Source organism: Montipora foliosa, chromosome 14 (genome assembly GCF_036669935.1).
Source record: "Montipora foliosa isolate CH-2021 chromosome 14, ASM3666993v2, whole genome shotgun sequence".
NCBI lineage: Eukaryota > Metazoa > Cnidaria > Anthozoa > Scleractinia > Acroporidae > Montipora > Montipora foliosa.
In genome coordinates this window covers 15,723,824-15,741,161 of record NC_090882.1, presented here as the reverse complement: position 1 = coordinate 15,741,161, position 17,338 = coordinate 15,723,824, and the positions used below count along the sequence as shown (strand labels likewise).

The window sequence follows — 17,338 nt, the reverse complement described above, 5'->3', positions numbered from 1 at the left end:
TATTGTCATAGTCTATTCATTAGTGGGTAACTGAATACAACAATCATTTCATGTTGTGATGGTTCCTATAGAGATCAATAATTCCCAACATACTTCAAAGCTGGTTTTCCTTTATTCGAAGGTAAATTTAGTCGTGGCCTCGTTCGATGCCCACTCTTTCATCTTTTAGCTGAAGCCAACAACAGCAAGACATGAATCTCTGACAATAAACGCACTGCTCACAACTATTTATAGCTAGATATTGCTTGTTATTTAGGTTGAAGAGAAATAAAATGAGGGATTGAGTTGCTTTCAAAAATAAAGCTTTTAAAGCATTTGTTCCATCCAGCTTGAAATAGCTATCAATCCATGCAATCTGATTGGCTCACAGCAGTGCGATTTATTGACGAATAGCAATATCTGTTTGCTATAAATTGCATCCTTTTTTAAGCTCGTTACAATGACATAACTAACCAGTCTAATGGCGTAGCTGCACAAAGTAAAGACAGCAATTTTGGACTTAAATCATGCTTGTGATTTCAAATCGAACTCGAGCTGCGCTGTCGTTGATTACATTTTGAAATCACCAGGAAATACACTCTCCCCCATTTCAATCACCATTTTCAATCCATTAGGCATCAAATCTTTTAGCTATTGTAGCTTTAGATCAATTTAAATCCGAAATCCGAGTGTTTGGGAGAAATAGTTTACATTTAAGTAGCTAATCGTCAATAAAGCAATCACATGTTCTGCAACACCTGCCGGCAGCGTAACCCGTTAACAGCTGCTTCAGTTAGTCAATGGAAGCGATATAACCTACAGAGTCTATTTTGACGGGAAGGAAGACAAATGAAGATCGGTGCGGGTGTTCATAACTTATTTTGTGTTTAGTGTGTTGTAATTGTTACTTCGTTACTCGAAAAGGTCGATGCGTTGCTTTCTTTTTTGTGTTATGATAGTACAGCTAGAGTTGAGGATACAATACCAACTACGTTCCATTCACTTTATGGTCTGTTATGGTTTTTGAGTTTGTTGTGATTTGTTGTTTGCACTATGTTGAAACACTTCGTCTACGGGGTGACTCTACGACATTGATAATTCCTGCTGTTTACGTTCGATAATTACTTTATGAGTGTGGTTGGTACCTTCTTAATCACTGTTTGCTTTATTTTAGGTTTCCCCTTCAGTCGTTGCAAATTTGAAAGCCCTATGTTTTTTTCACGCATCATCAACTTGCCGTCGTCACGCGCGGACGGAACGCTGCTGTTACTAGCAACAGAGTAAGGAAGGTAAAAGCCTGAGCTTATTTAGAACCTCAGTTACATGTAACAATTAGAAACGTTTTTAGAATTGTGTCTTGTAAGAATCCTGGCTGTGCGTCTGATGGATCCTGATGGGTGTTGAAAATGAAATATGCAAATTAAATTTTTTTTGACCCCACCCACCTGGTCAAGAGCACCAAAGCGTCATATCCTTTCTGTTAATGGCCAATTATTTTTCTGAATAAGGGTTTAAGTAATAGCAGAAAGCGGAGATTAGAAACTTGTTTCGTCATCTGCCGATGCTTTGTTTTTAGTTTCCAGTTCTGCCTGCTGATCTCATATTGTTTCAATGGGTTTTCGCTGACCGGTTTTCTACGGTTCAGAGGCTATTGCGGGTTGAAACAAAAACATAAAACCAAATTCAATGGGCAAACCAACCATGATATTTTTAAACGCTGCTTGGTTTGATGGAACTAGGATGTTTCGCCACTGTGTCGGTTGATCGCAGATATATGAGAGGATTGATTGGGGGCCCGAGTGGGTCGGTTTTGCAGATCAAGACCTTTAAGCCGGAATCGCGCAGCTAGGAAGTGCTAAGTTGGAAAAAAATGTTTACTCGTTTGGATAAGACAGATAATAAGCAGTTATGTCCGACTCGTTACTCATGTTTTTACTTGTTTACCAACGGCCTGAATTTAATAAGGTTGATAAAAAGTGGCTTACCGCCATCGCTAAAATAGAGCCCAGCACTTAATGAATGTGTCTTTGTTTTATAAGAAATATTTGATGTACATAATTATTTTTGTTTCGTACAAATCACTCTAGACTTGCGATTCCCATAAATATAAATTTTTCAGATCTCCAGCAATTCGCAGTTTCATTAGAAATTTGAAGAAATCAACTTATTACAGGATTGGCCAAGAGTTCGAAAATAACCCACTGGTCTGACTTTTTCGTGAAACGTCGTGTTTAAGCGCCTGAGGAAATATTGCATGACAATATTGCGAGCTACATCAATTGGACGTGAAGAACACGCACCATAGTCAGGTTTTAATGATGAAATGGTATATGAAATGGATCATATATGAACTGCGGATATGAAATTATTATCTGAATTATGACGAAGTAAAGTGAAGTAAAAAGGACAACACAATTCTTGCTTTTGACGTTCCAGATTTAAGGTTTGTTCTTCTGCTAAATAAAATATTTCTTTAGCGCCCCATTTTAATAACGTCCGGCTGTCACCTCATAACAAGTATTGGTGACTGCTTTAGCAACGTGGGAGTCATTGATCAGTTCATACTCTGGCGATGGCTTTTTTAACCGATGACGCACTTCGAATTGTTTCTTGCAAAGTACGTTTCCGTAGAGTGTCCACAGAGTGCATAATATCATTAGTGCTGATATTGGGTTGTCCCTTCTAAAGCAAAAAACTGATTCAAGTGTGACCGGTTTCATGAGAAATCGTCTTGGCTAGGCGAGGCGAGCAATTTTGTTTGCCATACTCTGGATTTATTAAGAACCAAAGAAACTAACCTTAGAGTTTAAGACATCAATAAACGTGCAACTCATAATTATTCAATTCAATAGGAATTAAATTATCAAATTCCCCGCCAAGTAGTCGCTTGTGAAACAGAATCAGCAGCAAAAATGACTTTCTAGGGAGGGCTTATGTGCACAAATTATATGATGCAATACTTTGGACCAAAAATTTGTTTATTTCTAGAAAGGGTTATGAATAATCATATATAAGGTCTTCATTACAAGAGAGTTAAAACTAAAATTTAATTGGTTAATATTTAGGGTTTTTAGTGAAACGGAAGTTATCATTTTCCACCTCCCTCTTGAGACTCATTTGCCGGCGCTCTCTTTCAGTCCTCGCGCGGTTGTCACTGATCTTAAACGCGTGTTGCGGAATAGAGAAACAATATAATTCAGTTTCGCTGCAGGAAACTACGCGTTGGCTATTGGATTTAACGTCCAGTTGGAACGAAATATGGAAGTTCTTTCTCATTCAAATCAATCTTCAGACGGTAAGTGTGTAGAATTTTTATGTGGTAGAATTATAGAATTTAGTAGCGAGTTGTTGGAATGATTCATATTCGAGAGCGAACGGTGTTAGGAATAATAAACTTTTACCACCGCTTTCGTGTTTTAATGAGACCTTGCCTCAAGTTTATTCTCAGCGTATTTAACCAGCCTTTTGGTGAGTTCCTTGCGATTGATTTTTATTTAGTCCTTGTTTTTGTGAATTTTAAGTACCTTTGTTCAACCGAGCAATCATTTCAGCCACAAAAATGGTATGGTGTGTTGGAACTGGTATGGTGATTTTCTCGACGGATGTGAAACGCTTGTGGGAAGCGGTTTCTTGTACTTGAATCATTCATTCTCACGTCACCGATCTGTTTAGGCTTCATTGCCGATAAAATCCCTGTCTAAGCGACCAATTTTACTGCTTGTCGCTATATTTTCTCGCTCTCAAAATATTTGTGATGTGTGTTGTGGTTAAACGTTATTTCTATCCCTTTTTAATAACGTGATTTTTTTCTCTCGCTGGAATTTGTCGTTTTTGTGGTCAGACCTATTTCTGCCAATGTTTTGCCAGGTATATCCAATAATAGAAGATAGTTTGTTTAAGAAGGCGATGGTAAACAAATTCTTTACTGATAGTCAAAAATTACAATTTAACCTATTGAGACAGTCCTTCACGGCCGATCAAGCCATTCGCAAAATAAACCTAATGCAAATTAGCCTTCCGTCTTGCACTTCTAATCATTTGTTTGCGTTGTCTAGAGTTTGTTGGGCGTGAGGTACGAAGCCCAACAGGAAAAGGCGTAGTCAGCTTGTTTGAACAATCTAAGGGCCCGTATGAAAAAAAATTCCACTTTTCCAATTTTTCTTTCTTTTGAGTTTTTCTTGGGTGAAATGCGTGATGATTGATGTTAATTTGCGATTCGTTACCCCGCTTTCAGAGTCACAACGGGTGATCCAATAACCTGAGCTTGGATGTGGCCAAACTTTGTGATCCCTGTTATGTTCCGTAAGAACAAATTTACAGTGATTAATGCGACAAAATCGCGTGCTGTTGAATTCCACATCTCGTGCCATTCCCTTTCTCACGGAATTTAATGCGTTGTTTCGTCTGAAACACTAAATTATGCAAATCCTGTGGTTATACTATGCTTTGTATTTCTTAAACTCCTTCTGTATCCAGACCCAAAATATTGATATAAAAGAAAGAACAAGCGCCTATTTAACACATAATTTAGTACTTCGACTGATTGCATTGACCTCATAATTTGTGATGTGCAAAGTTCTTATGTAAGGCAGTATGAAGCTGATATAATCTTAGGTAAATTACCTTGGTGTTGGTGTAAGTTTAGGATAACATGCGATTCTCTCTTTTAAAAGCCTAAATTTCAAAAGTTTGGCAAAAAATGGGTTCAGGTTAAAAAGATATATGACATTGATATCCTGAGGAAATGGAGCATTTTTATGCAGAAGATAATTATATAGATAATAAATATATCACAATAAGCCTTTTTCGATATATTAAAATTTAGCTTGAAAGAGAGGTTTAGAGGACAAAGACAAAGGAAAGTGGATGATATGTAAATATTTTTTCACATTTGTTCCAACGTGTTTCTATTGTATTTGTCCTCACTGCCTCGCTGTCAAGCTGAATATTTGATATTTCGAAAATGGCCTATACAGCAATATTGCCTGTGGGTACCCTGTGTACCTGTGCCTCTTTTTGTCAAATAGCAAATACAGTTCCTCTCATTTCAGTTTTTTTATTATAGTCGTGATGGCTTTTCTAATTTTTTTGTATGCTTGTTGTTGATTGGTGCTTAAGACAGGTAACAGACTTGTTAATTAATGTGGGCTAAATAATGGGGTATGGAATGTTCTGTAAACATTTGCACTCCTGCTACCCTTACCAGAAATGGCCCTTTTTCCTGTCATGTGATTTGGTTTGGATCAAATCTGCTGATGGTATAAAGTGCAGGTCCATGGGCATCAGCACCTTGTGCGTCATTTTGAGCTGTGTGCTTATACTTGTATTAGAAAGTGGACATAGTGGATCCATGGCAGAATATTGTGTGAGTTAAACCAAGGTTAAACCAGTCCAGTTAAGAAAAAAACTGCTTCTTCTGATGGAGCCTCAGTGACGAAGGCGGCAAAGATCAGCATATTCCACATTTCAAAAGTACTTTGGTCATTAATTTTGGTTACTTTACATTAATTTTAGTTGAAAGCAGAAACAGATAACTTTTCAGGAAACTAGGGTTAGGGCTAAATCCTTAAGATAGGGAAGCGTGATATATTTTTGTTGGAAATTGATTGAAAATGTTACTTTTAAGGGGTGGTGGTTGGGCATGGAATTACATTTATAAATTATACAGAAACCAATATGGTAATATGTATAGCATGTGGTTGCTGTAATAACTGAATAGTATTAACCCATTGACTCCCTTGGGATCCCCATTGACGAGTAAAATCGTCCGGCCTGTTTCGGCTGATAAGGGTGTCAAAGGGTTAATGACTTCCGGGGGTTCCCCATTGACGAGTAAAATCGTCTGGCATTTACAGTAGACAGAGTTAAATACAAGTTAAATAAGTCTGGCCGGCTTATGCCGGTTTGGGTGTCAAAGGGTTAAACTTGTTTTTAGACATGATTTTTGGTGTTCTTAAAGCACCTCAAAATGACTACATTTTGTCACATGTTTTTATTCCAACACGTCTTGTCAGTCGAAAAAATTGGCCAAGACCTCCAACAATGCGAGACCAAACCAGAGCTGGTTAATCAACACTGCGTTGTGTACCAATTTCAATGTAGCCTGTGCGATAGAGGTAGCTATGTTGGCTACACACGTTGCCATCTACATACACGCATGTATGGCAACAATACTTATGTCATCTTCTGTAAGCACAGGCAGACAGCCCTAAGGATGTGAGAGCATGTGACGTCACATTATTTTGAGATAGCTGTAATGGCTGATTCAACTGATCAAGGAAAATGTTTCATGAACATTTTTAATTTTGTCTCTCTTGGGGGAAATCTGAGCTTTTTTTAATTTCAAAGTTCGTGTATACCAACCATGTTAATTTCCTAATGGCATTAAACTATTGTGTTTGCACATGTCGTGATAAAAAACTTTACTACTATTACTATTATAATGTAGATCCAAAGAGTAGAGTGTGTGGCAAAGTTTTGGCACGTGGCAAGTGGTTGTACTGGCTTTGGCAGAGGGAGTATCGGAGGAGGTATGATTGGATGGGGTTGAGGGTGTACTTGGGGCTTTGTTGGAAGTATGGTGTGAAGTCTGCTGATGTGTGGTATAAGGAGGTTCCCGATGAGGTGAGGGTGTCAGGATTGAAGTGTGGAAATCTGGTGGGATAGGAGTATCAAAATATCACAGAAGATGGAACATAATCATCCAGACATTGCTGTGGTGGGTCGAGCAGCTCAGAAGTGGATGTTTGTCAATTTCTTGGTGCCTTGGGAAAGGAATAAGGATGAAAATACTGTAACACCAACTACTCTTCTTTGGCAAAAGAAAATCAGGAAGTTGTGTTACAGTGCAGGTGTCTACAAAGATTGTTAGACAGAGTAACATCTTCCAAGTGTCACCTGTAGGAAGGAAAGGGTGTAAGATGGCTTTTAGCGAACCTTCACTTTCTGTTTCACTGCATTTAGCGGCGACATTATAAAGTACAACCATTAGGACATATTAATATTTAAAAAGTACACATTTAAAATTGACTAAAAATTGGTACCAACTTGGTCTATTGTATGCATGCATGTTATGTATTATGTTTCTATATGTATGTGTGTCATTATTCTAAGAGGTGCATGTTTGTAAGCACCTTGTAAGTCAATGAAACGTTTTGAACACGGTACACTTCTAAAAAAATTAAGGTGATGTCTCAATTTAATGCTGTTGCACGTATTTTTGCAGAGTGGCGTCATTCTTCTTTAGATGAATCATGGGACTCACGTCTTCCAACTCCTTTGGCTTTAAACTTTTCTGGAGATGAAGAAGAATTTACATCCTACTCAACTGATGATTTATATGTAAATAATAATGGCTTCAGAGGTAAGCACTAAGAGTAAAATTTAATGGCATTATACTTAATTATAATTGAGCATCTTCATGTTAAAAGTCAGTCATGAAAGTGCATATAGATGTATTATATAATGTGGATCAAAGGTGTTTGGTAATTTAAATTCTTTTAAGTCTGGTTCCTTAATGTACCTTGCAATGAAGGAGAAAAAAGAACAGTGACATGTTATAGTTACATTGTAGATCACAACAGCCATGATTATGTCAATGTGGGTAAGCAAATAAAGTACAAACATGGTACACGTATATCAGATTTTTTCAGAAGACCATTCCAACAGCAGTCATGGAGTTTTTCTATGGCATAAGCCATTTTGCTTCCCAAGTCAACAACTCCAAGGATTTACAATGTACCATGTTAAATGTAAAAGCTGCCATAATGATTAAATACAGTGTGTTGTGGTTCAAAATTTTCCTGGCTCCAAGTTTTTAAACCAGATCATTTTTCATTTTCCTTTCTTTCAGATTGTGATAGTGAATATTATTATACATTGGTGTCACCAGCTCGATTTTGATTAGCTATAAGCACGCAGCTAATTCTTGCTTGCTCTGTTTCTCTTAAGTCATAACTACAGATAATAGATTTTATATATGTATAATTGACGTCATACCTACAGACAGTAGTTTTATGCATGCAGAAGTGACATCACCTAACACACTATATAAAATAAAACAATTATTGGATTCGGTTTTTGCATGATAACAGTTTGTGTTATCTGCCGTACAGCCATACTGTACGTGTAGCATCTGGTATCAGGTTAAAAGAACGCTATACTAGATTATTGTCTGTACATGAACAATGTAAGCATCACTCTGAATGAAACTTGTCTCATACAAGATACTTTTAAGCAAATGTAATAATTATTTTCTAAGTTGCACATTTTTTGGCATATTTTCCAACTGCACCAGACATCCATGATGAGTCTTCAACAACCAATGGATTGCAGTGTGTAAGTGACACAAAATATCTCCAGATGGCAAGAAAAGGTGGAGGACATTCAGGTAAAAGATCTAAAATTTTGTTTGCCATAACTCTGAAATACTCTGGCGTGCAACTTCCCCTTGTACCTCCCACTACTTGTGGTGTTACTGAAGCAAAATTTATAACCTCTTACTAACTGAGCGCATTAGGGTCGTACTGGGGAGTATTGGCCTAGAATAGCTATGCTAACTGTGGGCTATTATGGTCTTGTTTCTATAATCATGATTTAATTTAATTTGTTTGCAGAGGTTTTATCAGAAGCCAGTTACTGGCGATATACCACTGTCTGTCTGTCAGCAATTTACCTCTCACTGCAGACTACTCTGCCTTGATTTTCGCTCAAACCCTTGTAAAAGGCAACGGTGATTATAGGGTTAGGGTTGGCCTGGGCTAGTCTTACATTGACTAGCCCAGGCATCTACTTCAAAAGTTATTGAAACCTGTGGTTTGTAACTTAAGTGAAAGTGAATAGCAACATTTAGGTCCCATCAAAAACTTTATCACATACTATTACAAGTACATGTATGTTTGCAGGCAACTTTGTGCAGTTCCTCCACTGAATTGACTGAATTCGATGGAATGATTGTATTTTAACAACTTGCAGTTTTCAGAAATGTAACCAAGCACTTACGTAGGGATGTTCATATGTCGAAGAAGAAACAATGTTCTGGCTTACCAACCCAGTGAACTTACTGTAAACAAATTGCCTAGTCCTAATCAAACTTAATTGGTGGTGAAGAAAACTTTTTCAGCTGGTGGGATGAACTTGTAGATGGTTCTGAGACATTTCCCAGCTTTTTTTGTTTTTTTTGTTTTTTAAAAAAATATATCCAATCTATTTTTTTTCCATATTGATAGATATGTTAACTATTGAAGCCCACACACCAACGCCTCAACCAGTAGAATATGAAAAGAAAGATGGGCAGTGGTATGCACACAATGGAGTGGATGTTAAAGACACACAGCAAAGAAAAGGTATCCATATCAGAAAAAATTATTAATTTTGTTTGCAAACTTCCTGTCACACTAGGAAATACATGTAGTATCCCATTTTCTGCATAATTTACTGTGGGAAGGGAAACCCACCTGGTAATTTGTGGTTCTTTCAATGGATTTAATTATTCTTTCAGAAATGATGACAGTTTCTTCAAGGTTATCAAACTTGGAAACCTCAGTAGATATTGACACTGATACTGATTACCTTAAAATTGCAAAGAAGGGTGGTGGACATAAAGGTAAGGAGAACTGTTGGGAGGAAAAAAAATGTAAATTTGTAGCAAGAAAGACTGACAATATTATTTTTGTCATGTTGAGATCTTTACTTGCTGCTCTGTAGTGTAGCATCAGTGGGCTAAAGCTTGTGTCAGACAGTTCTGGAAAACAACGGTTAAAGAAAGTTGATGAAGAATTTTTTACTAGTGTTAGGTGGTGTCTTTAGTTAACAGTTAATAATTTTCTTACTTATATTTAATGTTTGTCAAATTAGATGCTTCTCTTGTGTATTTATTAATTAATTTTATTCTTCAGTAGGGCAGCATGGGCCAAAGCATGGGAGCAACCACAATTTTCCCACTGTGTTGAAAGCCCTGCTTGACTTAAGCCCCCCAACCTCAACTGAGGTTGAGTTCATGCTGGGATACTCACATGCATCTTCTCAGGCTGGCAGTAGGCTACTATTTTCTTGAGTGTGCCAAATTCTAAATTAAGAGTGTGTAAACAATAACCTACAGTACTTACAGAGACTTGAAACACAGTACACTGTTGAGTTTGTGGAAAAGGTGGAATTGCCAGTTTCATGAAGCTGTGTACATGTACACTGTAGCTTGTGCTTTGGCAAGCAATTTGTGAAACATTTTGATGGTTGAACAGAAGTAAAGGTTGGGCTATAAATATGACTAACTGGAACTGTTTTTCATGTCATATTCATGAAATGTATATCAGGGATACATTTAGACCAATAATAAAACACAATATTAAGCAAATGTATACATACATGTATAAATACATTGATTAGTTTTTGAGTTAAAAAAAATACATTGTATGCTGTGTTTTTGAGGAGAGTTGGTGTCAGTGATAATTACAGAAAATATGTGTGTGTGTTGGATCAAGATGGCATATTCTTGCCACTTTTGTTTCAGATTTGTTGGAAATTACCCCCCATAAACCTTCATCAGAGCCAGTGAAATGTGACAAGCAGGATGGAACATGGTACACCCACAATGGAGTAGATATCCAGGACACACTGCAACGAAAAGGTCTGAGTTTGTTTATTCAAGTCATTTTAGTGTCCCCTTAGGTCGAAATGGAAGAAGTAAGAAGTGAAGACTTTTAAAAGCTCACTGATAGATTTCCAAGTTTCCATTTCGGCCTGCTAGTCCAACTACCGTCGTTAAGCTCAATTATCTGGAGTCTCAGGATTATTATCAATAGAATGATACGTGTAGTTATTATCAAGACCATTGGTTCCTGAGAGTTCAGAAATGTCCAGATTCAAAGAAAATTTACAGTATTTTAATCAGAAAAATATAGTCAGAAGAGCCAGACTTTCTTTTATTGCATGCACTTGTACAAATGCAAATGATATTGTTTTCTTATATACATGTATACTATACAAGTCACCCTGCGAGCAGTTGCTTTCTCTTACGCTTTTCGAGAGAGAAACCACTGCAAGCAACCATTAGAAATTCCATCGACCGTGTGCGAAGTACATCATGCCCCATGTGATGCATTTGACGTCACTTCGTATTTGGATCACCACACAATGTAGCAGACTCGCTCAAACGCAACAGTTACATGCTGAATGCATGTGCAAGCGCCAAAACAACTTTACTAACTTGTTTTACCGGTTCAAATTTAATTTATTCGTCCTTGGTGCTGGATCCATGGCGGCTTACTCAAAGAAACTAACGGTTGCTCCCAGTGGTTTTTCTCTCATAGGAGAAACTATAAAAGTCAACTACTTCATGCATATTTTGATAATTTATTCTTTGCGCTTGGGCCGTAAATCAATGGGAAAAAGCTTGGTCGGTAACTTACAGTACGGACCTTTAATTCAGATAGTAAGAGGTATTTTTTCAAGCATAATGTATTTTCACTCATTTGTATTTAATAATGACTATTTGTTAAAATTATTATTATTATTTCTGAGACTATAGAACTCCTCCTTGAGATACAGTCATTACATGTAAAGTTATACATGTAGTTTGATATAAGAAGCTTCGTAATGCACACTGGCATTTAGATTGGTTCTCGCTTGTTACAACAACTGTGTCTATTAGAGGAGAGACGCATAGCGGATGTCATCATCAAAGAACAAAGTATAGGATTTGACTCTGTTTTTGGACTTGAGACTTTTTTATTTGATTTTTTCGGGAGGTTGCGCTCTGGCTGCACATGTGTAGGATTTCTCTGTCTCTTAGAAGGCAGCCCAAGTAGGGTTCAAACTCTGTATCTCTTCTTTCAGTGGTGATCGCAATGACCACTAGATCAAGGATGACTATGTGACAAGTTAACATGGGGAAATATGTAGTAAAGAATTGTGTGTGTGTGACCGGAAATGAGTTTTTGTGTTTTCGTTGCACCTAATGCAATATCAGGTTACCGTATAACTCCGTAACACTCATTTCCCAGTATCGTTAAGAAAAAGTATTAATTTTTTTAAAATACCATCGTAGAGACTTGCAAAGCATCTGTTAACTGGTTTTGGTTGGAATCAATGCCGTTTAACAACAGTTTTAAATGTAAATAACTATCTACGATCACACTTAACCCCATCAGTGGGTCACGGAACGTGGACTGTGGACTTCAAACTATGTAAGCTGGATATTGACCAACTAACCCACTTAAATAGTGTGAACTTAAAGAAAGTCGGCTAAAAAGCCTTCGAACAAAGTGTAGGCTGTCCATAGCCTCTTGTATAAAGCAAAATAGATTTGATGTTGCCGTGCATCTGTTCAATGAGATATCACAGAAGACGTCAAAATGCAGTAACAAACATCAATGACACAGTCTGTGCCACTCTTGTTCTTACCATCTTTTGACGTCATCTGTGATCTGTTATTCAACAGAAGAATGGTAACATGGAATCTACATGTATAGTTGTTCATGATCTAGAATGTAAGCTTCACAGTGATTGTCAAAGACCTTCATATCTGTAGTTTGCAATCAAATCACTAGATTTTAACGATGAAACATGTAGTAAAAGGCAGTCTTTTTTTTCCTTGTTTGACCTCCATCCTTGGGAGACCTATATTTACAGGTAATCATTTTTTAGCAGTTTTGCTGGTATACATGCATAATTTTTAAATTTTATATTGAAGAAAGAAACAACAAATAAAACTACAAGTTCATCCCTACAAGCCTTTTTCCTAGTCGCCCACTCATCAGGGGATTTTCCCCTTATGAGTGGGCAACCACGAAACAGGCTTGTAAGGATGAACTCGTAGTTTTACTTGTTGTTTTTTTCTTCAATGTATACTTCACTCTACTTCTATGTATTGAGCACTGTTTTGCGAAAATCAAGTTTCACACTTTAATTTTTAAATTACATACACATAGAGTTAATGCAACAGTGTTCTGCAAAACTTTCTTCCAGAAATGATGACAGTCTCTTCAAAGTCATCAAGCTTAGATAACACATTGGATATTAAGACAGACACTGATTACCTTAAGATTGCAAAGAAAGGTGGTGGACATCAAGGTATTGATCAGTACTACTTGATGAAACTCATTCAAATAATAATGATAATCTTGAAAGGAACTTCATGTGACTCCTAAAGGATGCTCCTAGAAATTACATTTCTATCAGTAATGTCATATTTAAAGATACTTACATACAATGGAAAGGAAATTATAAACCAATCAAATCAGCACCAACAGAACAGCTGAAATGTCAAACATAAAGGTCAAAGTAGTAAAAAATTGATGCTGGCCTTGAAACATACACTGTAGGTATTTTCAAAACCCATGTGCCTTTCTGCGAGGCCTTTTTGCTTCTCTACTTGATTTAAAATCCTTTGTTTTTAGATCTGTTGACAGTAACACCACATACACCCTCGCCTGAAAAAATGTTGTTTGACAAGAAAGATGGACAGTGGTACGCTCATGATGGAGTGGATATCCAAGAAACACAGCAGAAAAAGTGTAAGCCTTTTTGGAAAAAGAAAGAGTTGTCCTTACCAAATATTAGCAAAATAGTATAGTATAAAAATGGTTTGTGTTAAGAGTGTAACAACACATGTAATCAACTCAATCTATAGGTGACATGCAGGTTGACTAAAATTTGGGAGAATTTATTTTTTAAAAAAATCTGTAACTTATAAACAAACCCTATAATAATGAATCTTGTCTTTAGGGTTAAACAGTGTTTTTTTAAAACGAAATAAATTATGTAATAATTATTATGCCCCCTTTTGTAATATAGTAGTTGGCTACAGACAATGCTTTTGTTAATAATATCATTCTAAGGAGTATTGTGGTAGTTCATTTTGTAAATAAGCATTTAAATTTAGATGTAGATATTGTCACTGAAAAGCCCCTTTAAACTGAGTTGTCAATAATAATGTATTGAGGGTCATTTTTACCTTTAGCTCTCTCAGTGGAAAATAATGGTTCAGCTGTTGATGATAAGAGTATTACTGCTGCTGGAGGCCGACCGACAGAGTACCTGGACTTAGCCAAAAAAGGCGGAGGACACAGAGGTAGCAGCATACTTCCCTTTAAAAATCATGCGTGAAATTCTTGAGTATGTGTGTCTGTAAAGTGTATTAAATACTATTTGATTTGGTACATTGCTTCTTGTAGGGCTTCATTTGCAAACACAATGAAACTGAGCTGGAATGGACAAAATAAAATAATGTTAAAACTGTTTAGAATGCAGACCACCATCATCACTTTCTCTTTTCAGATCTTTTAATTGTGGAGGATCATAGCCCATCCCCAGAACCTCAGAAATATAAAAAGTATGGTGGGGAGTGGTACAATCAAGATGATATGGTGATCAAAGATGGACCCCAAGGCAAGATCCTGCCCTGGAAATATTTTGTAAATAACCATGAAATTATAATGTTGTGATGGAAGGTTTGGAGACACTGTGTACACTTCATATACTTTTAGAAACATCGTTTATAGGGTTTTGCAATTGCAAAAATTGTGTTCATAACTTCATGGATCATAGCCTCACTTGATTTCATATCCACAGTTCACATATGATCCATTTCATGTATCATTTCATCGTGGATTCATTCCTCACAGGAGCATTAGAACCCACAAATGACCAGCTCCCAACGTTAGTGGCTTCATACATGTAGCTCAGTTGCTTAGAGCATCGCACCAGTATCGCGAAGTCACAGGTTCAAACCCCCTTGAAATCCAGGCTTCTCCATGCAATTGCAAAAATTGCGTTCATGAATAACTGCGAGGATCATAGCTTCACTTGATTTCATTTGTCTATTTTTATAATGGTAGGAAATAAGTTACCGGCACTGTTTTTATTGTAGACACTGGTAATATCAAGAAGCGTCGGCGTACCTATAGTGATTCAGCAGCTGAAAGCAAAGCTGAGACTGAATACCTGAGAACAGCTAGAAGAGGTGGAGGCCATAAAGGTACTTTATAGCAAGTGCCATTTTTGTAGTGCTTGGTTTAATTTTAACTTTCCTTAAGTTAATTGTAAGATAGTGGGTTAAATGTATGTAGGATTATAAACATGACTTGAGCTCAGTACTTGGCAAATATTTAAAGCATATGCAAGTAAATATGGCTAACAATATGAAACATGAAGAATTAAGATCATTTAATATTTTTGTACTTCTACAAGGGTGTAAGTTAATCTTAAAATAATTAATACTTGGTAACAACTACAAGCAATTCGGTATGTCTCAAGTGTAGGACATGTAAAGTGTAGCGGTGCGGTACCAAAAATTTTAACTATTGATATCTCTAACAGAGGCAACACGTTCAAATTTTATCTTGGGATAAATAAGTAAATAAAGTGGCATTATTGCTAGGCTCAGACACCTGCACCTGCTATTGATGTATTTTTGTTCTGTTTCCCTCTAGACTTGCTAATTATAGAGCCACATATGTCATCACCTGAGCCAGTGAAATATGATATGAAGGATGGCCAGTGGTACACTCATGTTGGAGTGGATGTAAAAGAAACTCAAGGAAGGAAAGGTATTTGTAAGGATTTTAATGTGTCACTTGTTTACAGTAATTGTAGAAGAATTTGTTTGTCACCTTGCACGATAACATGTAATTGGGTTTGGATGTTGTCAAGAGTAAACTAAGACATTCACAGAGAAGAATTTAATTTAATTTTCAGAAATGGTCACCATGCCAAACAGCCCACGGCTATCTAACATTGACAATCCTGTTGTTGATATTGAGACAGACACAGATTATCTTAAGGTTGCAAAGAAAGGTGGAGGACACAAAGGTACATGTATACTGATGATGGTGACTTTTTTTGGCAAAACACAGGAATACAATGATGTGTTTTTGCTCCATGTTTAGACCTGTTAATAGTGGAGCCCCACACACCCACCCCCGAACCAATGAAGTACGACAGGAAGGATGGACAGTGGTACACTCATGATGGAGTGGATATCAAAGAAACACAGTCAAGGAAAGGTAATCGCTTTTATTGCTCTGAACTTGATTGTATGTTTTCAAGTGATTTTACTAACCAATGAGTGGTTCTTTTGGCAGACTTATCAGTCAGTATAAATAGCTGTCAAATAGGAGATGATGTGATTGGAGCTGGACAAAATGGCAGTGAATATTTGAATTTGGCCAAGAAAGGAGGTGGTCATAAAGGTGATTACATGAAAGTCCAATTTAAGTATTTTAATAATTGATGCATGTTTTGGCCTCCATGATTTCCTTTCCTCTCAAATGTCTACATTCCCTCTGTTGTTGGTAGCAAGATTAATCCTGCATGTATATGAAGAAAAAGTCAAATAGGATGGTGTGGCAAAGAGCCTCTCATTGGTGGTGTAATTTTATCTAAAAGTAAAAGTGCTTTATTTTAGACCTGTTAACAGTTGAACCCCACACCCCCACCCCTGAACCACTGAGTTTTGACAAAAAGGATGGACAATGGTACACTCATGATGGGGTGGATATTAAGGAAACACAGTCAAGGAAAGGTGAGCGATCTTAATATTTGAATGGTGTGAGTGGAGGAAATACAGTAACTTCATTTCTAAAACTGGAAGGAGATTCCCTTGCTTGTTCAGAGAGCTCCCTCATGGCCAGCAGTTGGCTCTGCCCCATTTTTCTAAGCTCCTACATGTAAGAAGTTAAATGTATGGAATTGTTGTATAACTAAAGGAATTAAAAGTTATGCAGCCAGGAAATTGTTTTTTTTCTAGATTTGTCAGTGAGTATAAACAATAGTCAAAATGAGGAAGAGATAGTTGCAGCTGGACAAAGTGGCAGTGAATACTTGCATTTGGCAAAGAAAGGAGGAAGTCATAAAGGTAAAAACCTGTAAACCATTTCAAACTTCTGTACATAGCCTCTGCAATTGATGAAAAAATCCGGATAGTATCCTGTTTACCACAGTAGCTGGTTACAATCCTCTACATATGTTGTACTTTTCTTTGTGAGCCAGAAGCATGTTATGGTAGTTTCTTAATTACACTTACTGTAATCCTCACCTTAATTATTAAAATGCATTTCCTTAGTGTGCTTCATTGTTTTTCCATGGCTCAGATTTGTTGATGATAGAACCCCATAATCCCACCCCTGAGCCAATTGCCTATGATAAGAAGGATGGACAATGGTATGCTCATGATGGTGTTGATGTGAAGGAAACACAACAAAGGAAAGGTATTTAGTCAAGACAATTAAATAGTCTCCACTTAAATTCAAACTTTGCAGGTTTCATTGTGTGTAGTTTTTTGCAATTCCAAAGGAAGCTAGAACTCGGGTTTAAGGACTGCATGTAATTAAGGGAACTGGTCAAAACTATTATACTCGAACAG

General features: G+C 36.9%; 1 protein-coding gene across 12 annotated transcripts in view; it reads left to right on the top strand.

Moving 5' to 3' along the window:
- Window positions 1–726: 726 nt before the first annotated feature.
- Window positions 727–17,338, top strand: part of LOC137985208 (uncharacterized) — a 35,678-nt gene continuing 19,066 nt past the window's right edge. For 3 of the 12 annotated variants that reach the window (XM_068832741.1, XM_068832742.1, XM_068832737.1), the window contains exons 1-18: window positions 3,118–3,274; window positions 7,205–7,342; window positions 8,276–8,368; window positions 9,207–9,323; window positions 9,479–9,583; window positions 10,487–10,603; window positions 12,943–13,047; window positions 13,374–13,490; window positions 13,937–14,047; window positions 14,254–14,364; window positions 14,846–14,953; window positions 15,408–15,524; window positions 15,673–15,786; window positions 15,864–15,980; window positions 16,059–16,166; window positions 16,382–16,498; window positions 16,724–16,831; window positions 17,067–17,183. In XM_068832741.1, coding sequence (XP_068688842.1) covers window positions 3,238–3,274; window positions 7,205–7,342; window positions 8,276–8,368; window positions 9,207–9,323; window positions 9,479–9,583; window positions 10,487–10,603; window positions 12,943–13,047; window positions 13,374–13,490; window positions 13,937–14,047; window positions 14,254–14,364; window positions 14,846–14,953; window positions 15,408–15,524; window positions 15,673–15,786; window positions 15,864–15,980; window positions 16,059–16,166; window positions 16,382–16,498; window positions 16,724–16,831; window positions 17,067–17,183 — 1,957 coding nt within the window. In that variant the 5' untranslated portion in view covers window positions 3,118–3,237. Of the gene's footprint in view, window positions 989–1,130; window positions 1,269–3,116; window positions 3,275–7,204; window positions 7,343–8,275; window positions 8,369–9,206; window positions 9,324–9,478; window positions 9,584–10,486; window positions 10,604–12,942; window positions 13,048–13,373; window positions 13,491–13,936; window positions 14,048–14,253; window positions 14,365–14,845; window positions 14,954–15,407; window positions 15,525–15,672; window positions 15,787–15,863; window positions 15,981–16,058; window positions 16,167–16,381; window positions 16,499–16,723; window positions 16,832–17,066; window positions 17,184–17,338 lie in introns of those variants that run through there. The other 9 variants (XM_068832744.1, XM_068832740.1, XR_011119255.1 and 6 more) reach the window with 7 other exon arrangements.